The 21458-nt window shown below is 56.2% G+C and overlaps 2 protein-coding genes across 2 annotated transcripts; one reads left to right on the forward strand and one right to left on the reverse strand.

Moving 5' to 3' along the window:
* The first annotated feature begins 726 nt into the window (after positions 1-726).
* On the forward strand, positions 727-9775 carry CCDC9B (coiled-coil domain containing 9B). The gene is given in 11 exon segments (XM_049705820.1): positions 727-870; positions 1686-1799; positions 2083-2190; positions 2782-2937; positions 3028-3153; positions 3826-4025; positions 4351-4412; positions 4961-5014; positions 5114-5213; positions 5800-5842; positions 5927-9775. Coding segments are annotated over 11 exon segments (1653 nt in total). The 3' UTR covers positions 6473-9775.
* Positions 9776-14875: 5100 nt separating this feature from the next.
* Positions 14876-18169, reverse strand: INAFM2 (InaF motif containing 2). The gene has a single exon (XM_012534546.3). It carries the CDS (start codon positions 17546-17548, stop codon positions 17084-17086), a length of 465 nt encoding a protein of 154 aa, XP_012390000.1. The 5' UTR covers positions 17549-18169; the 3' UTR covers positions 14876-17083.
* Between the last annotated feature and the right edge of the window lie 3289 nt (positions 18170-21458).

Below are 21458 nucleotides of genomic sequence, written 5' to 3' on the forward strand. Positions count from 1 at the left end.
GAGCCCGCGAGCCACGACTACTGAAGCCCGTGTACCTAGAGCCCGTGTTCCGCAACAAAAGAAGCCACCACAATGAGAAGTCTGTGCACCGCAAAGAAGAGTAGCCCCCGCTCACCACCAACTAGAGAAAGCCGCGCGCAGCAACAAAGAGCCAACACAGCCAAAAATAAAAAATAGGTGAAATAAATAAATATTAAATATATATATATATATATATATATAAAGAAAATACAGGGAAGACAATGTTGAACCTAAAGGAATGAATGACAAATGGTGTTATTTTAGGTGTGTGGTAGTACTTGGTGGCCTAGGGGAGGCGAGCTTCTTAATCCCTTCGAATTACTTAAACCAGAATTGATGGGGAGAGTGAGGGGACAGGGGATGCTCATTTGAGTTGGGCCCCTTGGACCAGGGAGCACAATGGGCTGGGCTATAGGTCTTTCTCTACTAATGGGAGGGCCAGAGGGCTACTTGGCTGTCCATCTGTCTGCAGGCAGGCCCAGGCTGGGGTCCCACTGGAGCATAGGGCCCCCTGTGTAGACTCAACCCTCCAGGGAGAAGTCCCTGCCAGTCCGTCTAGGGATGCCGGGGCAGGGCAGGGAGAGGTGCTGGGCAGGGCCAGCTGGCTGCCGGGGCCCTGATCCTCGCCCTCTGAGGGTGGATGGTGAGGGCGGTGGCCACTGCGTTCCTGGCTGGGAGCCCAGAGGACTCTTTTGTAATCACAACATGATCTCGTGTGCTGGGCGGTGAAGCCGGCAGGGAGAGGCCAGCAGAGGCCCGGCTCCGGTGGCTCCAGCTTCCCTCCTGCTCTGGCTCCCCCAGGGCTGCTCTGGAAATCTCTCGGTGCCTGCTGTTGCCATGCGCTCGGCTGTGAGTGGCACCTTGCCTTTGGCGGGGGGCTTCTTGGGGCTGGGACATCAGGTGGCCACACTCTGGGGGCAGCTGGGGGCAGCTGGGCCTGGGAGGAAGAGGGCTGTGCCTATGCCGGTGGGGGGCTGGGCAGGGGCATCAGCCACGACGGGGTCCCTGCAGCCGGAGAAGGAGGGACTCGGGGATCTCGGTGGTGAGGCACAGTGTGCCCCGGGGGGGCTCCCCGGCTGGGCCTGCCCTCGGAGCTGGCTCTTTCCTGCCCCGACTGACTGTCGGCAGCTCAGGGCCTGGAGAGGCCGGGCCCGTGGGAGTGGCTCTTTCCCACAGGCTGGGCACAGTTTTGGGGTGTGGGGTCCAGGGCCTGGGAGCTGAGGACAGAGCAGGGGCCTCTCTTTTCACCATGGTTCTTGGCCTGGGAGCCAAACAGCACCCCCCTCGACCTCCTGAATACCCTGGCAACTTCCCAGTCACGGCAGGTTCCGCTGCCAGAGCCATTTATAACTCCCATTCCAGGCTCTGCTCTGCAGTGGAGCTCCCAGGAGAGCTGGGGGGAGGGGCAGCCACTGCTGGGAGCTGCAGGCCTGGGTATGAGGCCCCGGCCTGAGCCTCAGAGGTGGCAGGAAGATGGGCACAGAGGCCAGCGGGGTGGGGCTGGGGGGCCTTCCATGGGCCATCTCCCCACGTGACCCTCGCTCTGGGTCTGGAGTCTGCTCCTTGGGTGGTAAGAGTATGGTAGAGTGGGCAAATGTGAAAGTCGAGGAGCTGGTAAGGGATGGGCCCAGCAGTCAGGAGCTTGGGCCCCCTGGCCTCTGCAGGGGCCTCATGGGGCCGAGTCCCCAATGAGCAGGCAGGAGGAGAAGGATGCAGAGCTGGACAGGAGGATCGTTGCCCTTCGCAAGAAGAACCAGGCCTTACTGCGCAGGTACCAGGTGAGTGGGCTGTGATGGGCCGGGAGGACTGACTGGGTTGTCACTCCCTGTCCGATCTGCAGACCCTGAATAGTTGTCTCTCCCTGCAGGCTCTGGGCCTGGGACCAGGGTTAGGTTGGGTGCGTTCCATCTCAGGGGCTCTGTGAGGGTCCTGGGGACTCTGTGATGTAGTGCCTCTGCCCCCTGGTGTCCCACTGGTGTCTCTCTGGGTAGGCCTGTCGACATCTGTGTCTCTGTGCACTTGGGGGGCCATGGCCTGTGCTGACCCCGGGCCCTCCCACAGGAGATCCAGGAAGACCGTCGGCAGGCGGAGCAGGCGGGCATGGCTGGGACCACGCCGGAGCTCCTCCGTCCTGACGGCCTCACTGTCACCATCAGCCAGGTTCCTGGAGTAAGACCCACCCGGCAGACAGGGTGGGGTGGCAAGGAGGTGGAGGCCCAGCCCGTGCCAGGGGAGCACAGCTGCCCCCGCTCCTCTGCTTCTCCCGCTTACATTCTGGGGCATACCTACCAGCTCCCAACCTCATGCAGCCCAGGCCACTGCTGGCCCCCATACCCAAAGAGCCACAGCTGAAAGGTGACCAGATAGAAGCCTCTTCATGCCCTTTTCCAGCCCCAGAGCTCTGCACCCGTACCCCCAAGCGCAGGCCGCTCGTAAACCCCAAACCCCAGGGGCACAGAGACGTTGGGGCTGAATGCCAGGAACAGCGTCTGGGGGACAGAGCCTCATTGTATGAGTGCTTTGGATTTCCCAGCTCAGAGATGATGGGCCACTGTGGAGTCTTGGGCCCCTGGGTGGCCCCAGGCCCGGATAACCTAATGCCACTGGTATGTGAACGCCTCGCAGCGTCAGCTCCTCTGTGGGCATTCCAGGGAGGGCCAGGGCTGGAACCCAGCCTGGGGAACCACCCAAAGGGCCCAAGCCCCAGCTTCTGTCCAGTGCTGTCTATGTGGTGTGACGGCACGGCCCCTCATTCTGCAGGGGAAGCGGGTGGTCAGCCGGAACTGGGCAAGGAGCGCCCTTGGACCTGGAGCAGCCAATGAGATGCTTGAGGATGAGGAGGCAGAGGCCCACGCGGGCGCCTTCCGCTTGGGGGAGCGGGTGGAGCTGGCTGTGATCATGGAAAACAAAGCCGAGGTGAGCAGTGCTGGTGGGGGGAGCCGGGCGCCAGGGAGGCAGCCTCTTCTTCTCTGGCTCTGCCACACTGCCCATCCGCACCTTCCCCAGGCCAAGCGGATCGTAAGTGAGAAGCCCACCAGAGCAAGGAGCCAGGGGGCAGAAGGGTCACCTGGAGGGGGCTTGGGCCGGAGCTCCTCCCTGCAGATGGCCACCGGCTCAGATCCTGCCCGGAAGGTAGCTCTTCCAGAGGGGCTGGGGACATGAATGTGGTGGTTCCCTTTCGGGGGAGGCATAGAAGCTGAGTCACATATGTCCCCCTTTGCGAGGACGTGGCCCAGGCAGGACCTGCAAGAATTTCCCACTCCTTCCTTTCTCTGGCCAGTCTCCACGTTGGGTGGGTCTTGCCGTGAGAGACGGTGTAAGCCAGAGGTGTGACCTAGCCCCTTACCCTACCTGGACATCTGGTAGCAAGCTGGGGGGGGGGGCCTGGAGGTCTGTCGGGAGGGTGTAAGAGACTGGCCATGTGCCAGGTGTGACCTCTAGGTGGCAGCAGCCCCTAGTCTTGGCTCTCGCTCACAGCCGCTGGGTGCCTCTCCACCCTGCCTGCACCTGACCACACACCCCAGCGACAACTCTGTGGATAGATGCTGTTATTATCCCCATTTTACAGATGAGGAAATGACACACAGCTCTCTTAAGTAACTTGCCCCAAAGACACCGCTAACGCGTGGACGGAAACCGTGCCTATAGCAAACAACATGTTAGAGATGGAATGGATCTAATTTTTTTGGTGGGGCGACCTCAAGGCCTTGAGACAGGAAGGGGTTAGTAGATTCTGGATCCCCTTTCCAAGCTCAGGGCTCTTTCTGTTTCGACCCCGTGGTGCTTTGTGTCTTCTCCCTGCAGGGTGTCCGGGAGCCCCAGAGTCCAGGCCTGGTCCCAGGCCCAGCTCCCCGCCGGCCAGTGGGGGGGCCCCCGGAGGTGGGCTGGGACTACGCCCAGTGGAAGCAGGAGCGAGAGCAGATTGACCTGGCCCGCCTGGCGCGGCACAGAGATGCACAGGGTGACTGGCGCCGCCCGTGGGACCTGGACAAGGCCAAGCCCACGTGGGTGGCAGGGCTGGGCCTCCTGCTGGGTCGACATGCTTGTGGGGCTGAGTCGGGCTAACTGTGGGTATCTCTTGGAGGGCTGCTGGGACCCTCCCCAGGGTGGTGAGGCTCTGTCTGACCCTCTGTTCGCACCCTGGGCTCAGGGCTGTGTGTGGGCACTGCGTTTCCCACCTTTCTCGGGCCCACCCTCTCCATGCTGTCCTTGGCTCCGTGGCTGGGCTTGGGGCTGGGACTGGGGCAGGAGGTGTCAGCCCGCCGGCAGCCTTGTAGCCTCTGTGCTCCCTGCCAGCAGCCCGCCTGACTCCCTCTCTCTGCAACGCAGGCCACAGGACTCCAGCGAGCCTTGGGAAGAGGGCCCGGCCAGGGTGGGCGGCACGAGGGGGGGCCGACACCCACCCTTCCTGGATTCTTTCACCCCTTGCCCCCCGCTTCCTCTCTGCTCCCTGTCTCTTGGTTTGCCACTTATTTTCAGAGCTGGAAGGAAGCGTGGAAGGACATCTTCCTTCCTCTCCCTCCCTATCAGAGGAGGGCACCACTCCCCATCCTCCGAACCCACAGCCCCTGTCCTGGATTCTGACCCCAGAGGGTCTGGGGAGAAGGGCTCACCAGGAAGTCAGCGCTGGAGTCCTGTTGAGGTGTTGGTCCCTTGTGGGCGGCCGCTGCCCCTCGCCTGTTATTGGAACAGAACTCTGCGTCGCTGGCCCCTCATTTTACACACAAGGGCGCTCGAGGCTGGAGAGGCTCTGCCGGTCACCTAGTCAGGAGTGACACAGCGGGCGCAGGGACGCAGCTCCCCTGACCCCCAGGCCAGGGCTCTTTTTTGGGAGCCAGAACACTCACAGCTGGCGGCTTCCTGGTCCCGAAAGAACTGATGTTCCTGCTTTGGGTCTTTTGTGACGCCCACCCTTTCCCCACTTCCTTTTTCCACTTAGGCCCCAGGGGCCACCGAAAGCTACAGCCCCCACCGTTTCCCCCTGATGGCAAAGGTGAGTTGGGACAGGAGGAGGAGCAGGTCCCATGGGCTGGTGGAGGAGCTGGGCTGCTATGGGCCTCTTCTCTCCTGATTTGTGGACCATCTCTTGCAGGCGGTACTACTCGGGGTGGGCAAGCCAGCAGACCTTTGGTGGCGCTGGCCACGCACAGCAAAGCTCGGGGGACAGAGAGGCTGACTGGCAGGGCCCGCAGGTAACATGTGGCAGGGAGCAAAATCGAGGGAGGCATCAGGGCTCCCTGATTTCCTGGCCCTCCCCTGCCCCTGGGAGGTCGGGCCCAGCACTGGCCCAGGTGCCTGCTCCAGCCCCCGGGGCCTCTGCCTCTTGGCTGACTGCTGCCTTGTGGCAGGTTAATGAGATGCGGGGAGAGGCCATCAGCAAAGGCAGCAGCAGCAGCGAGAGCCTGGTGTCCAGGGAGGCTGGTGGTAATTACAGCAGTTACCTCCCCTGGGAAGTCAGGCGCGCCTTTCCCAGGCAGCGCAGGCCAGGACACGCACGGAGTCCCCACAGAACTCAAGGTGCTGCAGGCTTGGCCATAAACAGCAGTTGGGGACTTGCAACGGGGCTACGGTGGGCGGTGTTCAGAGGAAGTGGCTGGGTTTGGGGAGGAAGGTTGGGCTGGAAGGGAAGCATCCTGGAGCCTCGTTCTGGCTCTGAGGTTCCTCTGAGACCCTTGGGCTCTCGCTCCTCCCTGGAGGACATGGGCTGCTGGCTATGGAGCAGGTGACGTGAAGTGGGATGGGTAGTAGTGGGGCCTGCCATGTTCTGTGTTTCTGCAGGTGGGAAATGAAGGGAGGCAAGGAGGAGCTGGAGAGCCAGGAGGTGGGTACTTGGGCCTAGGATGGGGCGGGCTAGGGGCATGAGCCCTGAATTCACCAACCAGCAGAGCCGACCTCTTGTTGTCAGGGAAGCCCAAGCACCAGAAGGACTCCAGATGAGAAGGAACATGCGCAAACTCCGAGCAGGATGGAGCCGGGCGGACCCATGAGTGTCCCAGCAACCAGCCCAGCTCCAGCATCAGCATCACCAGAGGAGCCAAAAGGGGAGTCAGGAGCTTCGACAGCCAGTCCTGAGCCTGGCTCTCCACGAAACACGGACTTGCTTCCCCTTGACCTCTCTCTAGGATGTGCCAGTAGCCCTGGGCCTGGGGAGAGCACGTGTGCGCTCAGTCCAAGGCCTGGGACCCAGGAGAGCCCTGTGTCCTGGCTGGAGGGTCACGAGCAGCCCCTGGGGTGGACCGAGCCCCAGGCTGAGCCAGAAGCCCAGACTTGTTCTGGGCCCCCAAAAGAGGCAGGGCCCCTGGAACCCAGAGAAGACAGGCCTGGCAAGGCTGGGGCCCAGCAGGTCCTGGCACCTCGAAGCAGACCCCCCAGAGGAGGCAGCCAAAGGGCAAGAGGCGCAGGAGGTATGAGGCGCAGGACAGGGGGTCCTGCCCCTGCAAGAAGATGCTGAGCAAAGCTCTCGGGGGCAGGGGGCCGGGCTGGGGAGGGGAGGAGGGAAGACACCATCAAAAATCTTTGAGCTCTGGGCACGCGCTGGCTGGCGGCCGTGGCAGCCTGGCCGAGCAGTTTGGCAGACTCTCCAGTGGGGTGACACTGTGAAGGCAACGAACCAACCCCTGCACCTCACGGGCACCCCCCCCCCCCCCGTGCACGTGTGTGCTCTCACCTGCAGGTAGAGCCCCTGGCATATCCCCACGCCACACCTGGTCTGTGAGGCTGGCAAGCCCTGCCCCAAGCCTACTGCTGCCCAGGCCACAAGCTCCCTGACCGTGGCGAGATGACAAGGCTTGGAAGCACTCAGCACCTGGCTCTCCTGGCTCCCATCACCCCCAGGGCCTGGCCTGCCTCTCCGGCTGCCGGCTCCTGGCTCCTCAGGTACAGACAGCCTCAGCAGCTGGCATGGCCAGCCCAAGCTCGGGCCCTTTCCTACACCCCTGCCTCGCACCCAGGTGAATCACAGTCCAACACTCACAGGATGGCCAACCTGGGGATCTCACAATCAGCTGGCGGCCTCCTGCCTTTCTCTGGGCCTCAGCCTCCTGGAAGAGGAGGCTGAGGCCCAGAGAAAGGGAGGCCACAGCCAGCAGGGACAGAGCTGGGGACAGAAGAGTAGAGCTCAGGTCTCTGTGAAAGGAAGGGTCTCTGGAGAGTCTCTGAAATGGGGCGGTGCGGGGGGAGGAAGGAGGGGCCAGCTTCCTCTCCCCACAGCAGGCGCAGAAGCCCGCCGTCAGGGACCTCGTCCCCCACCCCCAGGTCAGACATGGAGTGCGCCCTGAACGGGGGCAGAGGGAGCCTGCCACCCAGGGCCGTTTCCTGCCATCTCCAGCTTCCTCCTCCCACCGCCTCCCTGCCCAGTGTCATGCCAGAGCAAGGTCTCAGGCAGTGACCCAAGAGGCAGAGAAACAGCGACTCCAGCTAAGTATGACATCAGGACTTGTCTTTCCTACTTAGTCTCCTTTCCCGTCCCTCCCCTGAGGCCCACGTCTCCGCACAAGCTGTGGCTTCCTCTCAATTCAACAAACATTTCCTGAGCACCCACTACCAGCAATGCAGCTGGTGGGCGACGGTGACTTTGCCAGCAAGAGGGAGGGAAGAAACCCCTGCATCTGGCAGACCCAGGCTGCGCAGCAGGAGCCGTCCTTGGCTGTAGGGGCCCGACAGGGGCTGGGGATGGTAGTAGGAGCCCAGAGGGAACCATCCCGCCACTGCTCGCAAAGGCAGGCACTTCTCCCTTTCTCATCGTGTGTACCCTTTGCCCCCAGTCCCCTGCTAGGATCTCCCCACGTGGCTCGGCCACGGCTGTTCCTCTCTGCTGAGGGTCCTGGGCCTCACCAGCCTCTCTGGGCTCTCTAGGGAGTGCCCGGATCATCCCCAGCATCTCTCCACTGTCAGTGAGGCCTAAACTGTGGCTCAACTGTGTGAAGGCTGGGCTTCCTCACTGGCTCTTGCTCCGCTCTCCACCCCCTCTATTGAGGAAGCATGAGGAGGGGGTGTCTTTTTGGCAGATCAGATTGTTTAGAGCAGTGCCTCTCCTACATTAAGGTGCAGAGTAATGCAGATTCTAACTCGGGAGGTCTGGGCTGGGCCCGGGAACTTGCATTTCTATTAGGCTCCGAGTGCCGCCTCTGCTGCTGCTTCCTGGACCACAGTGTGAGAGTAAGGGTTTGGACTAGAGTGTATGGAGGGCTAGGGGCAAGGACAGACTCTAGACTCGAAGGGCTGGCCGCTGGCTCTGTAGGGGATGGAGGCAGGCTGCCCCTGCCCGGTGGGGGCTTCCTGGCCTCAGAGTTGGGTGGGACACTGGCGCACTGGGTAGATGCTTGAGAGTGGGTGGTGTCAACTTCCTGTAGTGGGGAGTGAGAAAGCTGGTTGGGAACGGGATGAGGTGAAGGGGGTTGGAAGAGGTGAGGACTGATCAGAGGAATTTTGGAAAGGCTTGGGAACATTCTGTGCCTGAGGGAAGAAGACCCCTGTGAGATATGAAAAGGCAAGGGTGAAAGAGTCCAAGCTCAAGCTTTCCTTTTGCCTTCCAGTCACATGTGCGTGGCTTTGGAACATGGCACTGGCTCTGCAACTCACGACTCCCAAAGGATGGAGCTGGGGTAGAGCAGGTTCGGGCAGCCTCGAATTCAGATGTCTCCCAAATAATTGTGATCCAGAATTTGAATTCTAAGATTCACAAACTTCCCCCAGCCCCCAGTGCCCCCGAGTGTACAGATGTGCCTTCATTAAAGGGTCTGTGCCAAGGCATGTTTGACTATGGGATGGGGATGTAGAACTTGGGCAGAGCTCTGGTTGAGGCCTCACAGCAAGACCTAAGCAGGAGAGGAAGCTGGACAAAAGGGCTATGGAGAAATAGGCCTTCTCTCCCTTCTGGATGTTAGGAGAAAGGGATGTCATGGGAATGAGTCACTAGGGCTTGGAGAGAATGGAGTCTGGCACAGGACGTCTTCATGGCAGGAGGACTGTAGTGCAAGGCAAGCGTCACCGAACTTTTCTCAAAAAAGGGGAGCCCTTCTTCAGGAGCAATGAACCAGCAGCTCTGGGGGCCACCCCTCCTGCTCTAGGATGGAACCAGCTAAGGAACAGGTGGGAAGCGTAGACATCCCTCCACAAAGCTCAGGACCATGGAAGGCTGCTCTGTTTCCTTCTGGCTCCTTTGGTTAAAAGCCTGGCTGAGAGCCGTCTTCTTGGATTCCCTGCTCCTCTCCAACCAACAGACAAGACTGCTCCTCAAAGGTGGGAAGTTCTTCATGGGACACGGCTTCAGGAGCCCAGGCACAGAGCTGGAGGAACTGACAAGGGAGAGTGCAGTGGGTAGTAGGGAGCCAGCAGGGAGATGACAGCTTTACCTAAGGCCTCAAAACAAGGAGGGCAGAAGAGGTGGAAAGCATCTCTGTCCTGGCCCATATCCCCTTACGGGGGGAGCAGCAGACCACATTGTGTAACCACATTGTGTGATAGGCAGCATGGTTGAGGGGAACAAACATGGGCCTTGGAATCTGAGAGACTGAATCCGAATCCTAGGTCTGCCACCTGCTAGCTGGATGACTCTGGTCAATTTTCACATCTAAAAGCCTCAGTTTTCTTGCCTGCAAAATGGAGCGAGTAATACCTATGATGAAGGGTTGTTAAGAAGAAGATGAGAATATGCAAAATATACCTGGCACACCATAGGCACTCTATTCACAGGAGCACACAGAAGGCACTCAGTAAATATCTGTCAAATAAATAAAGTAGCTATTTGTTGTGATCTCTGTCTACTTGGTTTTCCATTTTTTCCATCGTCTTCTCTTTTAGTCTCATGGTCACTGGAGTCAATACACTCTCAGGGAAACAGGGATGGATTGTCCTAGCCTTCTAGGACAGTGAGCTGCTTTTAATCCCCCGGGGTAGTCTGGTTGAGTTAAAAGCATCATGAAGTGACTCTGCTCTTACAGGGAATGTTCTCTGCCCTCATCCATCCACTGGATCACAAGGATATCCTAAGCATTTCCCCCTGACTTTGCACACTGCCTCTTGCAGCTCAGAGTGTTTCCTCTTTTCTTCTGTTTACATCACAGCAATCTCAGGAACTCACTCCCCAGAAACAAACTCCTTTGTGGAGTTTGCTCCATGCCTCCCAAAGTTTTATCAGCCAAAGGAGCAGCATGCCGGTATTTTCTTATAATCAAGAGATGGGTAATTGGGGATCCCTGGAAGCAGGGGATCCCCAGCTATCTAACAAGTCCCAAGTTTGGAAGGTTTGACCACCAGTCAGCTCCACCCCAAACCCTAGCCTCAGGGACAGGAATAACAGGGAAAGATGGCACTGGACTGAAAAGAAAATGGCAAAAATCCCACTTTGGCCATGTCTTTTTATTTGGGGGACTAAATCAGGGGCGTCAGGGGAATAGGAGAAACTAAAGGCACCGCTTCACTTCTGCCTCTTAAGTCATTTATCAGTGTCCACAGACCCCGCAAGCGTCTCTTCCTGAGTGAGGGATATCAGGGCTTACGAGGAAGAGCTGACACAGGGTGACCACAGCCCCACTGAGGGGGAGAAGGCGAGGCTGGGGAAGGCAATGAGAGAAGCCGCGTAAGGCACAGACCAAGGCTGCTTTCTCTCAGCAAGTCTGCCGGCCTACGTCACGGCCTCCCGTTAAGCATCCACTTGACGCCGGGGAAGTGAAATAGCACAGACCTGGCACCAGAAAGGACAAATGTGGCACCCACTGCTCCTTTTAAGGACTGGCTGGAGGAGCTGCAGGCCCCAAGGCAGGAGGTGATGCAAACACATCAGTACCTTTGTGGGAGGGGGAGGGAGGACTCTTTCAGGCCTGCCTCCTTCTTTTTTTTTTTTTTTGCGGGCCTCTCCCGTTGTGGAGCACAGGCTCCGGACGCGCAGGCCTGACGGCCATGGCTCACGGGCCCAGCCGCTCTGTGGCATTCGGGATCCTCCCAGACCAGGGCACGAACCCGTGTCCCCTGCATCAGCAGGCGGACTCTCAACCACTGCGCCACCAGGGAAGCCCCATTGTTGGTTATTCTTGAAGGTTGCAGGAGAGCTTGCCCAGGAGAGCTTGTTAAGAAGGAGGCAGGGGCTTCCCTGGTGGCGCAGTGGTTGAGAGTCCGCCTGCCGATGCAGGGGACACGGGTTCGTGCCCCGGTCCGGGAAGATCCCACATGCCGCGGAGCGGCTGGGCCCTTGAGCCATGGCTGCTGAGCCTGTGCGTCCGGAGCCTCCTCAACGGGAGAGGCCACAACAGTGAGAGGCCCGCGTACCGGAAAAAAAAAAAAAAAAAGGAATAACCAACAATGAAGGCTTTTTAAACTCTAGGGACACAGTGTTTCCTCTTCCCTCAGCAGGGCAGCTGGCTTCAACCAAGAAAGAGGGTCAAAAGTCACCTTTGGATAACCATCTGTTCAAACCGTAATACCCTAACCCCAAGTTACTGAATCAGAGGGAAAGGCTGGGCCAGTGCTTTTCACATTCCAGCGTGCATCCGACACCCGCAAGGCTGGTTAATACAGTGCGGAGCTCCTCCTCCTGAATTTCTCATTCGGTCGGTATGGGATGGGGCCTCAGACATGGCGTTTCTAACAAGTTCCCAGGTCATGCTGATGCTGATGGTCTGGGCACTGGTGTAATGTTTACTCCCTGCCCCTTCACATTCCTTTCCATGCATCATTTTTGCCCAAAGGGACAGTCCCTCCCTTGAAAATACATTAATTACCTCATGTGAATATACTGTACTTTGATTCCCAAGATCTCGAAGCCCTGTCACACCTATTAGCTCCATTTGCTCTCATGAATTCCCATTTGGTTAGGAGGAAAGAGAGAGGTCACGGGCGATAACCCATGCCATCGTTGAGTCCGTAGGCTGCCTGTCTTCCAGTTCAGGGGTCCCTCCAAAGAGCACACTGCCTCCCCAACCCAGATCCTCGTGATATGTGAGCTGCCTACAGCTCAGAGACTGGCTGCTGTGACTCAGCACTGCCCAGACTACTAGCAGGGAGCTGAAGGGACAGGTGGCCTCCAGGACAAGGTGGGAGGAGACCTCAACTCATCCTCTGAACATGGAGGTAGCAGAGAGAGGTAGAGGTAAAAGGAAATCCTTGGTAACCAGCAACTGCTTTTTTGGACAAGTTGGTTTGGGGACTTTTGAGGCTCACTTCATATACTGTAGGCAATAAATAAATAGTTCTTGAAATAATGGTAGTGGTTTACAGAAAATGTTCTAAGGAAGGTTAGAATCTTACTGCTGATTAACTGATGAGCTATTGTAAAAACAGATTACTGAAGTTAAGGAAACAGGAAAGTAACAAGGGTAGATTCTTGTTGGCATGACTGTAAATTCCTTGAGGGCAAGAACTGTATGGTAATTTTCTGGTCCCATAGGAGCAGCTTAACAAATGTTTATAGAACGGAATGCGGCACAGGGAAGCTGGTTTGGCTCTGGTGCTCCTTACTGACCAGGTGGCTCAAGGACACTGTGTGCCACTGGGAGCCATGGCTGTTTCTGCGCTTAGGACAGACAGCCTGGTAGAGCCTGGGAGTGTGGTTAAAAAAAAGATTTCGTCTTTGTATTTTTAAATTAGCTACTGGAGGGAACAAAGAGCATAACACAGGTTTTCTGGCAGCAGAAACCTACATGTTATGTCAGCAAGTAAAACAGATGCGACCCAAAAACTGTTGATAGAGCAGATATTTTTATAGCTCAAATTGGCCACAGGGCCAGGACAAAGGGGACAATGAATGGGTTACATATTCTCTGTTGCCTCCTTGAAGCACCACATGGAATACAGCTGTGGACTCCTGGCGCCTGGCAAGAACAGGCAGGCCAAGCCCAAGCCCCGCAACCTGGCAGTGAAGAAACCGCAGCCAGAACGGCCAGTGCAGCTGTGATCTAGCAATTCACCTCCCTGAACCAAGATTCTCGCCTGTGGCTACACAAGTGGATCATGACAGTGACACCACGATGACTCTAGGGCCAATGCTATCCAACGCAGTGATGAACCAGGTGATCAACAGTGCCAGGCACTGAGCTTTGTGCTGGTCCTCTGAAACGAGCAAGGCCACTGTGGTCCCTCCCTCCATCCAGGGAGAACAACAAAATGTACAGCTGTGGCCCTTTTGTTACTGCATTGCAATTCCAGAAATACCACCATTCTCTGCAGACAGGAAGGGGAGGGCAATTATTATCCCTTTTAAATAGCTGTGGTAGCCCTAAAGCTCGGGACCTGACCTTTCAGTTCCCCTTAAAGAAACATGTAGAAACAAGTAGATGCTCTCCACTCAGCATTTCAAAACAGGATATAAATACTCAACGAAAGAACACACTATCTTAGGATTCCCTAGTGAAAACCAAAAAACAAGGTAGACAGAAAAAATTCCAAAGCTGTGGTATCATATGTGTAGAAATCTCGAGCTGTTAGGAAGAAAAATATTTCTTATGCCGGAAACTTCACAGAAACACTTCCTCAGCACAGTGGGGGAAAGAAATGATACCCACACAAGCCCAGTCTAAATGGCTTAGCAAACTCCTCACCCCTCACCCTCCAGAACTACGCTTTCAAAAGAGGATTATTTCATCAAATGCAGGCTGTCGAGAAATAAACACACACAGTCACTTCTAACATAAACACCTAGAAATGATCCAGGTAGTCCCAGTGCAAAGCAGTTAAAGGAAAATAATCCCCCTTTACCCAGACCTCTCCTTCCCAGCTCAAAACCTGATGGACAATTTTGCAGCTAATTTCTAACCCTTGAAAATAAGGCTATTCCAACCGCTGCTCCCTGCCACCAGGCCCTGTTCCGGTGGAACAGTGACCTTTGCACTGGCCAGCAGGCTCCTGCTGCACACACACACTGCTGTATGTGCCCAACGTGTGAAGCCGTGTGCAACTGCAGAAGCCACATGTCCCCGTCTACAGAAAGGAGGGGCTGGCTTGAAGAACTTTGGAAACTCACTCCCCTCCTGCTCTGCCTTACCAAGCCCTCTCACAGAAAGCCATTGTGTAGGCTCAAGAGGGAAATAAAAGAAGGGTGGACTTTTTCCATGCTCCCCTGCGGACCACAAGGTGATGGAAAAGCACAGCAGCCACCCCCCAACAGCTCCTGAGAAGTACAGGCCTCAGGGGGCCCCACCAACACTGGCTTCTCACTCGGGTTCGCACTGGGCAACATTGTCTAATAATGAGCTGAGCTCAATTGCTTGCTGTGTATTTTGCAGCACAACTAATCCCTTATATTTGTGCTTTCCACCCACATGTCTTTTATTGTTTGCTCTAGGGAAGAAAAAGCCTCACCTTTGAAGCAACCTACACCTTCTCTCTGCCCCGTGGCTCTCTCACCTCCTCCACTGTAGACAAAGCTCTGTCCAACCACTGCAGACACATCCACTTGTCTCCCCCAGTATTAGCACTTCTTGGGCTTTCTGGGGGCCAGTGGTTTAAAGGCGAGAACAGCGATGCTATATGGCGGCTGACCCTCACCTCAGCTCAGCTCTCAGCCAGCTCAATGTTTATAATAATTCTCAATCTGTGTGCTTACTGGTCCCTCAGCTCCCTCAGCTGGGCAGCTGCTCAGAGTCCTTTAAAGGCAGAACTTTTCCCAACCGTTTTAAGGTTGGCAAAAGGTAGCTGAGCTAGATATCACTGTTCTTCCAACCCCGTGATTGCTTCCCGAATAAGATGGATTCCTGCCACCCTTCAATTTGGTCAAACCATCAGGCACAGAGAACGTTAGAGCAATTGCTTTTTCCTCTTACACCTTATTCATTACCACCCGTCCACCACACCTTAGACTATTACCTCTACTCCTTCCCCAAGAAGCATGAAAAGAGAAATGATCGACTTACACAGGCTGACGTAGAGTTCTTAGAATGTATTTTTGTTCACCTGAAAAATAAAACTTTTAAAAAATATACAGGACTTTTTGAGTACAGGTATATCTTAAATGGCTGGATTATAAATAATGTCTCTGGTCACACTCACAGCTAGAGCTGGAGCTAATGTCCCAATTCCAGTGAAGGCGTTAGAGAGTCAGGAGACCGACCAGCAGCTGGACCCACGAGTGGTTTCTCTAGACTCTGATCCATCCCAACGTGGATTAAACAGTCCAGAATGCAGGGGTCAGGATGGGGACAGGGGATTGGACTCCCAGATGTTCTCTTGCAAGTTCAAAGGATTCTTGGAATAAGAGATCAATTTACAAATTATTAAAATATAGGACTAAAAATTCACACAGTAAATATAAATTACAGGCTATTATTTAAGTTATAAAGTGGCATTTTATGTTTCTTCCCCCAGGCCCTCACCAAAAATTTAAAAAGGCCTCAGTGCTTCCTAATGACCGAAGTGCTCAGAAATCTCCTTCAACCAAGACACCTTGGGGGTGCAACCAGCCTGCCCCTATAGGCTATGATAGCTCAGCTGCTATTACCTTGCCCACACCAGGACATGGCTTAAAGCAAGGCTGCTATCCTGTAAACTTGGATCAGAGCTAACTGGAGTGTAAGCCAGAAAACAGGAGAGACAAATTGTTTCAGGACTCAGGTGGATAAGTTGTTGTTGTTGTCATTGTTTTAAAGTGCCTCATTTCCCAAAAAGGAAACACGAAAGGGTTTGATATCTTGTCACTACCCACACTCAACTGCCTAAAAGCAAGTGGCGGAAGGAAACGGAATCCAAATTGAGGATGTATAATTCTTGCTGCCCCAGAGCTAGCTCTACATATGTCATTTCACTCGATGTTTCTCATCTCAATAAAAGTACAGGCTGCATATAAGTAGAGCTTATCAGGAGAGGTAAAGACAAGCCAATTTAACCTTCCTATGGCTGGTCTATTATCTGGCTATCCAAACACAATCCTGAGGTTGAAGCCCACCTTTCGGCCTTTTGCGTTCCACAGTACAACTCATAACCAGAGGGTGTGCTCAAAGCTCTGGTTTCACAACGGATTTCGTCCTAATCACAGGGCTACACTGTCACTACAGGCTCAGGGAAGAGGGAAGGTGAAGGTGATTACTGGAACAAGACCAGATCTTATAGAGCAGGGAAAAAAAAAACACTCGTGAGCCACTCTACTTACAAAAGCTTGCTCTTCCTAAAAGAACTCTGTGAGAAGGCCAAGGGGTGAAGCACAGAGGCATTGCTTTTTCCCTTCCTTCTTCCCTGGCCCATATCCAGATACTTAGGGCTGCAACAGAAAGCCTCTTAGGTGGGGTGACTAAGGTGGGAAGAGGAGAGCAGGGGAGCAGTACATTCCCCACCCTCCCTGAACTCCTTCTACTTCTCCAAAGGTTTTCCATTGTCCTTTCAACAAGTTTAAGAATGATTATACTTTCGTCTTGTCTAACCCTAATGTGTCATAAATCTATCTTTCTGAAACAGGAGGGGGAAAAGGGGAAAGAGTGGGTAATGAAAAAAGTGTTTGTGCCCTTCTGGCTAGCTGCACTTTGGGGGCCAGCAAATAGCCCTTGCTTAGCCCCATCCATCAGTCAGTAGCTACCCAGGGTGTAGGAGGATACATGTAGTTTATATGTAATTATAGCTTCTAGTGCATATGTCAACAACTATATACAGGGATCTATAAATTAAATGCATCTGTGGCCACTGCAACTAGGTTGACGTACCTGAGCTCCACTACTTTTGGTGCCCTCCTCCTTGCGAGAGCTTCGGCTTATTAAAGAAGAGCCCCTACAGCTCCCTCCTTCCCCTGAGTCTTGGGGGAAAGCCCGAGTCACCCCTCCACGTAAGATACCGAAGAGCTAGCGGCGCAGAAGGGTTCGGTGCTGGGATCTCCCCACCGCTCCCCCCATCCCCCTTATGGCTCAGGGCCCTGGCGCAGCACGGTCCTAGGAAGACAAAACACCGAACCCCCGGAGAATCGTGGTCCCTTGGCTGAAGATCCGACTTCAGGCCCCTCGCCCCTGCGGCGAGCGCGCGATCGTCGGGGGAAGGGAGGCGTTCACTCCCGCGGGGGTCACTCCCGCGGGCTCCCCGCCCGGTCCTGCTGCAAAGTCCTGCCTCCGGGCTTGGGGAGGATGGTTTCCGGCCACCCCTGGCACGGAGGGGTTCAACGACTCCCGGGCGCCGCCGCCGCTTCCTTCTCGTCCTCCTCGGCCCCCTGCGGCTGCTCCACTGGCCCGGCCAGGGGTCTGTCGGCAGAAGGCTCAGGAGACACGGGCCGCGCCGCCTGCAGCGGGGGCGCGTCGCGCGGCGCCTCGCGGCGGGACGACCCCGTGGTGTTGGGCCCCGCCGCAGCCGCCGCCCCTGAAGTCCCGGACGGGCCGGTGGCGTTGGAGCCGCCGGGGGGCGGGCCGGCGGCTCCTCCCGAGGTCCCGGCGCCCACCGGCTGCCAGATGAGGCTGTAGTAGACGGCGAGCACGATGGCGGCCAGCGACACCGAGAGCACGTAAGCGAACACGGTGGCGAGTCGAACCCACTTCTTGTTGGTCTTGGCCGCCATCTTCGCCTTCTTGTCCCCGGTGTAGGTGGCCGGCTTGCTCCGCTCGGCCGGGGCCGCGTCGCGCTCCTTCATGGGAGGGCCCCGGCCTTTGCCCCGGTGCTCCACGGCCCCGGCTGGAGGGGGCCTGGCGGCCTGCAAGGACTGGGCAAGGGGCGGCCTGGTGCCCTCGGTTCCCGGACACTCGGCTCTCCGCCGCCGCTCCTCACGCCGCCAGCCTGCAGCCCGCCACCGTGTCGCTGCAGCCGCCGCCGGGGCCTGGACCAGTCACCGCCGCCAGCGCCGCCGCCGCCGCCGGCCCGTCAGCTGCTTCCCCGCCGCCGCCACAGCCACAGCCGCCACAGTCGCCCGGCTCCGAGTCCCCATCCGCCGCCGCCGCCGCCTGCCCGGCCGCCGGCCGCCCGGTCTCCAGTGGCCGCGCGGACAGCGCTCTCTTCTCCTGCCCGGCTCCCCCGCCTCTCGCGCCGGCAACAAGGGGCGGGAGAGGGCGCTGCTGGGGGCTGCCTCTTAAAAGGGCGACGGCGGGGTCCGGAAGTACCGCACGGGGAGGCGGTCTGCAGGCGGGCGCCGCGAGCCCCGCCGGGACGCCCCGTTAAGAGAGAGTTAACGGAGGCTGGCTCTTAAAAGGGCAACGTCGCCGCAGCCCCTTACGGGCTGGTGCGGCGACGGTGGGAGCCCGGGGCGCTTCTTTAAAAGGGGAACGGCGTCGTTTGGGGCGGAGTGGTGAACTGGAATGGGGGCGGGGAGGGGCGGTCGGAGCGCAGAGCTGTCAACTCTGGCGCCTCCCCTCTGTGTCCGGACTGTCCGAAGTGACAGGTGGTATAGCAGCAACGGCTTCCGCTCCCAGGCCCCAGGCCTCAGTTTACCCCCAGAAGTGGGAGTGATTTCACGTTGGTGCTCTCGACTCGCGCCCCGTTCCACGTACCCGCCGGGCGGGGCTTTCAGACCCCTTTACACCTAGCGAGTCTGGACCATGTCGTCTGGCGTAGGCAGCCAAGGAAGCTGGAGCGTGCACTGTGGTTACAGCTGGTCGCGCCCTTTCCCAGCCCTCACCCCCCACCCGCCGCCGGATCCCGCCTGTGCTTCAGGCTCTCCCGATTCTCTGTCCTCGGAGATCCCCGAGTCGGCTGCCCAGACCTTCCAGAGCTTTCGGGACAGTACACGTGCTGAGCTGTTTCTCCTCCCACCTTAGTCCTGAAGTTTGCAACAGGTCCCAGGTCCCGCTTTGGGGGGATTCCGACTCCCGGGTTTGGGCTTGATTCATGGACTCAAGAGGCTGCCCTTGAACCGGTGGAGCGGCTTACAGTACAGGGCTTTTGCCTTCTCTGATCCTCTCTGGGTCTCAGAGCCTGGGCGGCTGTTGCCCTGCCATCCTTCCCAAGTGAGGCTTGTCATCCCTCGTTTAGGTGCTGACGAACTCCTCCAAGCTCGGACTCTCAGTAGCCGCTTACCCTGTGCCTTCCCCCTCTTTCAGCCCTCCTCTCTTTTGGCTTCTCTCCTCCCCATTCCCTGTCTATGAGGTTTTCTAGAATTTCTGGTTCTCTCCTCCTTGAGTTCTACTTCCTGTGTTCCCACAGCTGGGTGTGTGGACCTCCTGGGTATCTCAGTGGGTGTGGGAGACTGCCTTGGTCGGGGGGAGAGAGCCCAATTAGGTCGGTCCTAATTGGGTTCTGTGGGCGAACCACCCCTCCTGACTCCTGGCTTCAGACTCTGTGGGGCTGGACCATCTCTGCCTTTTCCATTTCCCCTCCTCCACAGGAACTCTTAGCTTCCAGACACCATGCCCCCTGATGAAGAAGCCCCACCCCATCACTGCTGCCCTGCCTCCCCCACTGCACAGAAGTCAAGTGGCTACCAGAGCTGAGTGTGTTGATCAGGGCTGGAACTCCAGGCCCATAGCCCAGCCCCTGACTCCTGAAGCTCAGGTGCGAGTCTGCCACTAGCAATGGCCAACTGGATGCTTATTTCCAAGAACAGGCTGCCTTTTTACTTTCTGAGAGATTTTAAGGACATTGAAAGTTTGGAGTGCTTATTGCCTTCTGGAGTCTGATGGGGAAAAGACAACCACTCCTTCCCCAACCTGCTGCCAGGGTGGCCAGAGCCTGTCTAGCAGGGCGACCTGTTAAGTCAAAATCCCTGAATTGCCTCTGGATGTTGAACTCTCTCTCCACCTTACTCTCTGGCCTTCCTGGCAGGACCGATCATACCAGCTGTACCAAGGTGAATTATTCTTAAAAGATTCCAGGTGAGGCCAACCCAAAGCCTCCTCCCACCTGCTTCCTTGAATGCACTCTGAATTTCTTCTGTTGCAAATTAAACTTCTTTCTTCTTGCTTGGCTCCCAGCGGAGTAGGAAAACAGCCTGTCACTTTTTTCAATACTGAAGAATAGATATACTTGAAGCCCCTATTCAATTCCTCTCACCCTATTCTTCTCCAAACTTAACAGTGCCAGATTCTTTAACCTGTCATCAATAAGCCGTATTTATTATCTGGATTTACATAGTGTCTTTTACCCTAGGAACTCAAAATGCTTTCAGATATAATTGAGGCTGTTCTCCCTGGTGCCTGAGCCATTAAGAAACCATTAGTGTATTCCTGTTGCAGGCAACTAAACGGCCCCCTGGTGGCCTGAAAGTGAATGTGCTTCTCTAAGTGCCTCTCCGGGACTAAGGGTAGGCAGAGTCAGAGCAGACAATCAAGGCAGCTTGGGGATAGAATGGGCCCAAAAGGTCCTCTTTTGTAAATACCCTCATGGACCCTAGAACCTTCCCCACAGCATCCCTATGGAGCACTCTCCAGCGTTAGCTAAAAGACCCTCCATGTTGGTGTACGTTATTGTCTGCTCCCTAAGGCAGCCCTTTCAGGCTTCGGAAAGTTCTGACCAATTGTAACAGCATCCACACCTTTATTATGTGCTAGGCACCATGCTAAGCACTTACATTCCTTGTCTCATTTGTCTTACAACAATCTATCAGGTAGTTACTATTTATCTTCATTTTAGAGATGAAGAAATTGCCTCAAAAAAGTTCAGTAGGGCTTCCCTGGTGGCGCAGTGGTTGAGAGTCCGCCTGCCGATGCAGGGGATGCGGGTTCGTGCCCTGGTCCGTGCCCACATGCCGCGGAGCGGCTAGGCCCGTGAGCCATGGCCGCTGAGGCTGTGCGTCCGGAGCCTGTGCTCCGCAACGGGAGAGACCACACAGTGAGAGGCCCGCGTACCGCAAAAAAAAAAAAAAAAAAAAAAGTTCAGTAACTTGCCCAAGGTCACATAGCTAGATAGAATTCAAACCTGAGTCTTTATGACTCTAGAGCATTAGATACCGATCCCTGTTCTACTCTGCCTCACTGGCAGAGCTGAACTTTGTCTCTGTAGTGGATATTGGGAATACCACGCACATCACCCTCAGGATGGAGGTTCTCATTCCTCCAGCTGCTAGGAATGTTGGCTACTAATGGCTCACAGCTTGCCACTGTCCCTGAGAATTGCCCTCAGGCACCAAAGGAAGCTGTAACTCTCTCTTGGCCTACAAGACCAATAAATAGGGCCAAGTTGCAACACAACCCAGCCAGAGATGTGCAGGGTTCCTGCTAGGGAAGGAGGAGGGCTCTATCCCCAAGGAGCTGCGGAAGTAGCCAGTATGTACTGGCAGGAGCAGGAGAGGATGTATTGGCTGGATCGAGGGGGAGGTGAATACTAAGTTGAATGAGGGGGAGTTTATTGATATGGGAACACTCTCCCATGAAACAGGATTTAACATCCTGACAAGGATCCTGGGAGACAGGCTCACCAAGTGAAATGGAAATGCCAGAAGTACCATGGCAGAAGATGGAAGAAGGGTTCAAAACGCTCAGAGAAGTGGGCATGCTCTAGTGGGTATTCTATGTAAGATCAGAAACCCACTTAAGTTCTGCAGGAGGGCCCAGAGGATACTCTGGTTATCAAAGCCAAGAGGAGTGCATTGGTGAGAAGCTGAGTTTTGGCTATCC

The sequence above is a fragment of the Orcinus orca genome, chromosome 2 (genome assembly GCF_937001465.1).
Source record: "Orcinus orca chromosome 2, mOrcOrc1.1, whole genome shotgun sequence".
In the NCBI taxonomy this organism is placed as follows: domain Eukaryota; kingdom Metazoa; phylum Chordata; class Mammalia; order Artiodactyla; family Delphinidae; genus Orcinus; species Orcinus orca.

Bases quoted from the DNA above. Each gene is read 5' to 3' on its own strand.
- INAFM2 (XM_012534546.3), bottom strand. From the start codon at position 17,548: ATGAAGGAGCGCGACGCGGCCCCGGCCGAGCGGAGCAAGCCGGCCACC.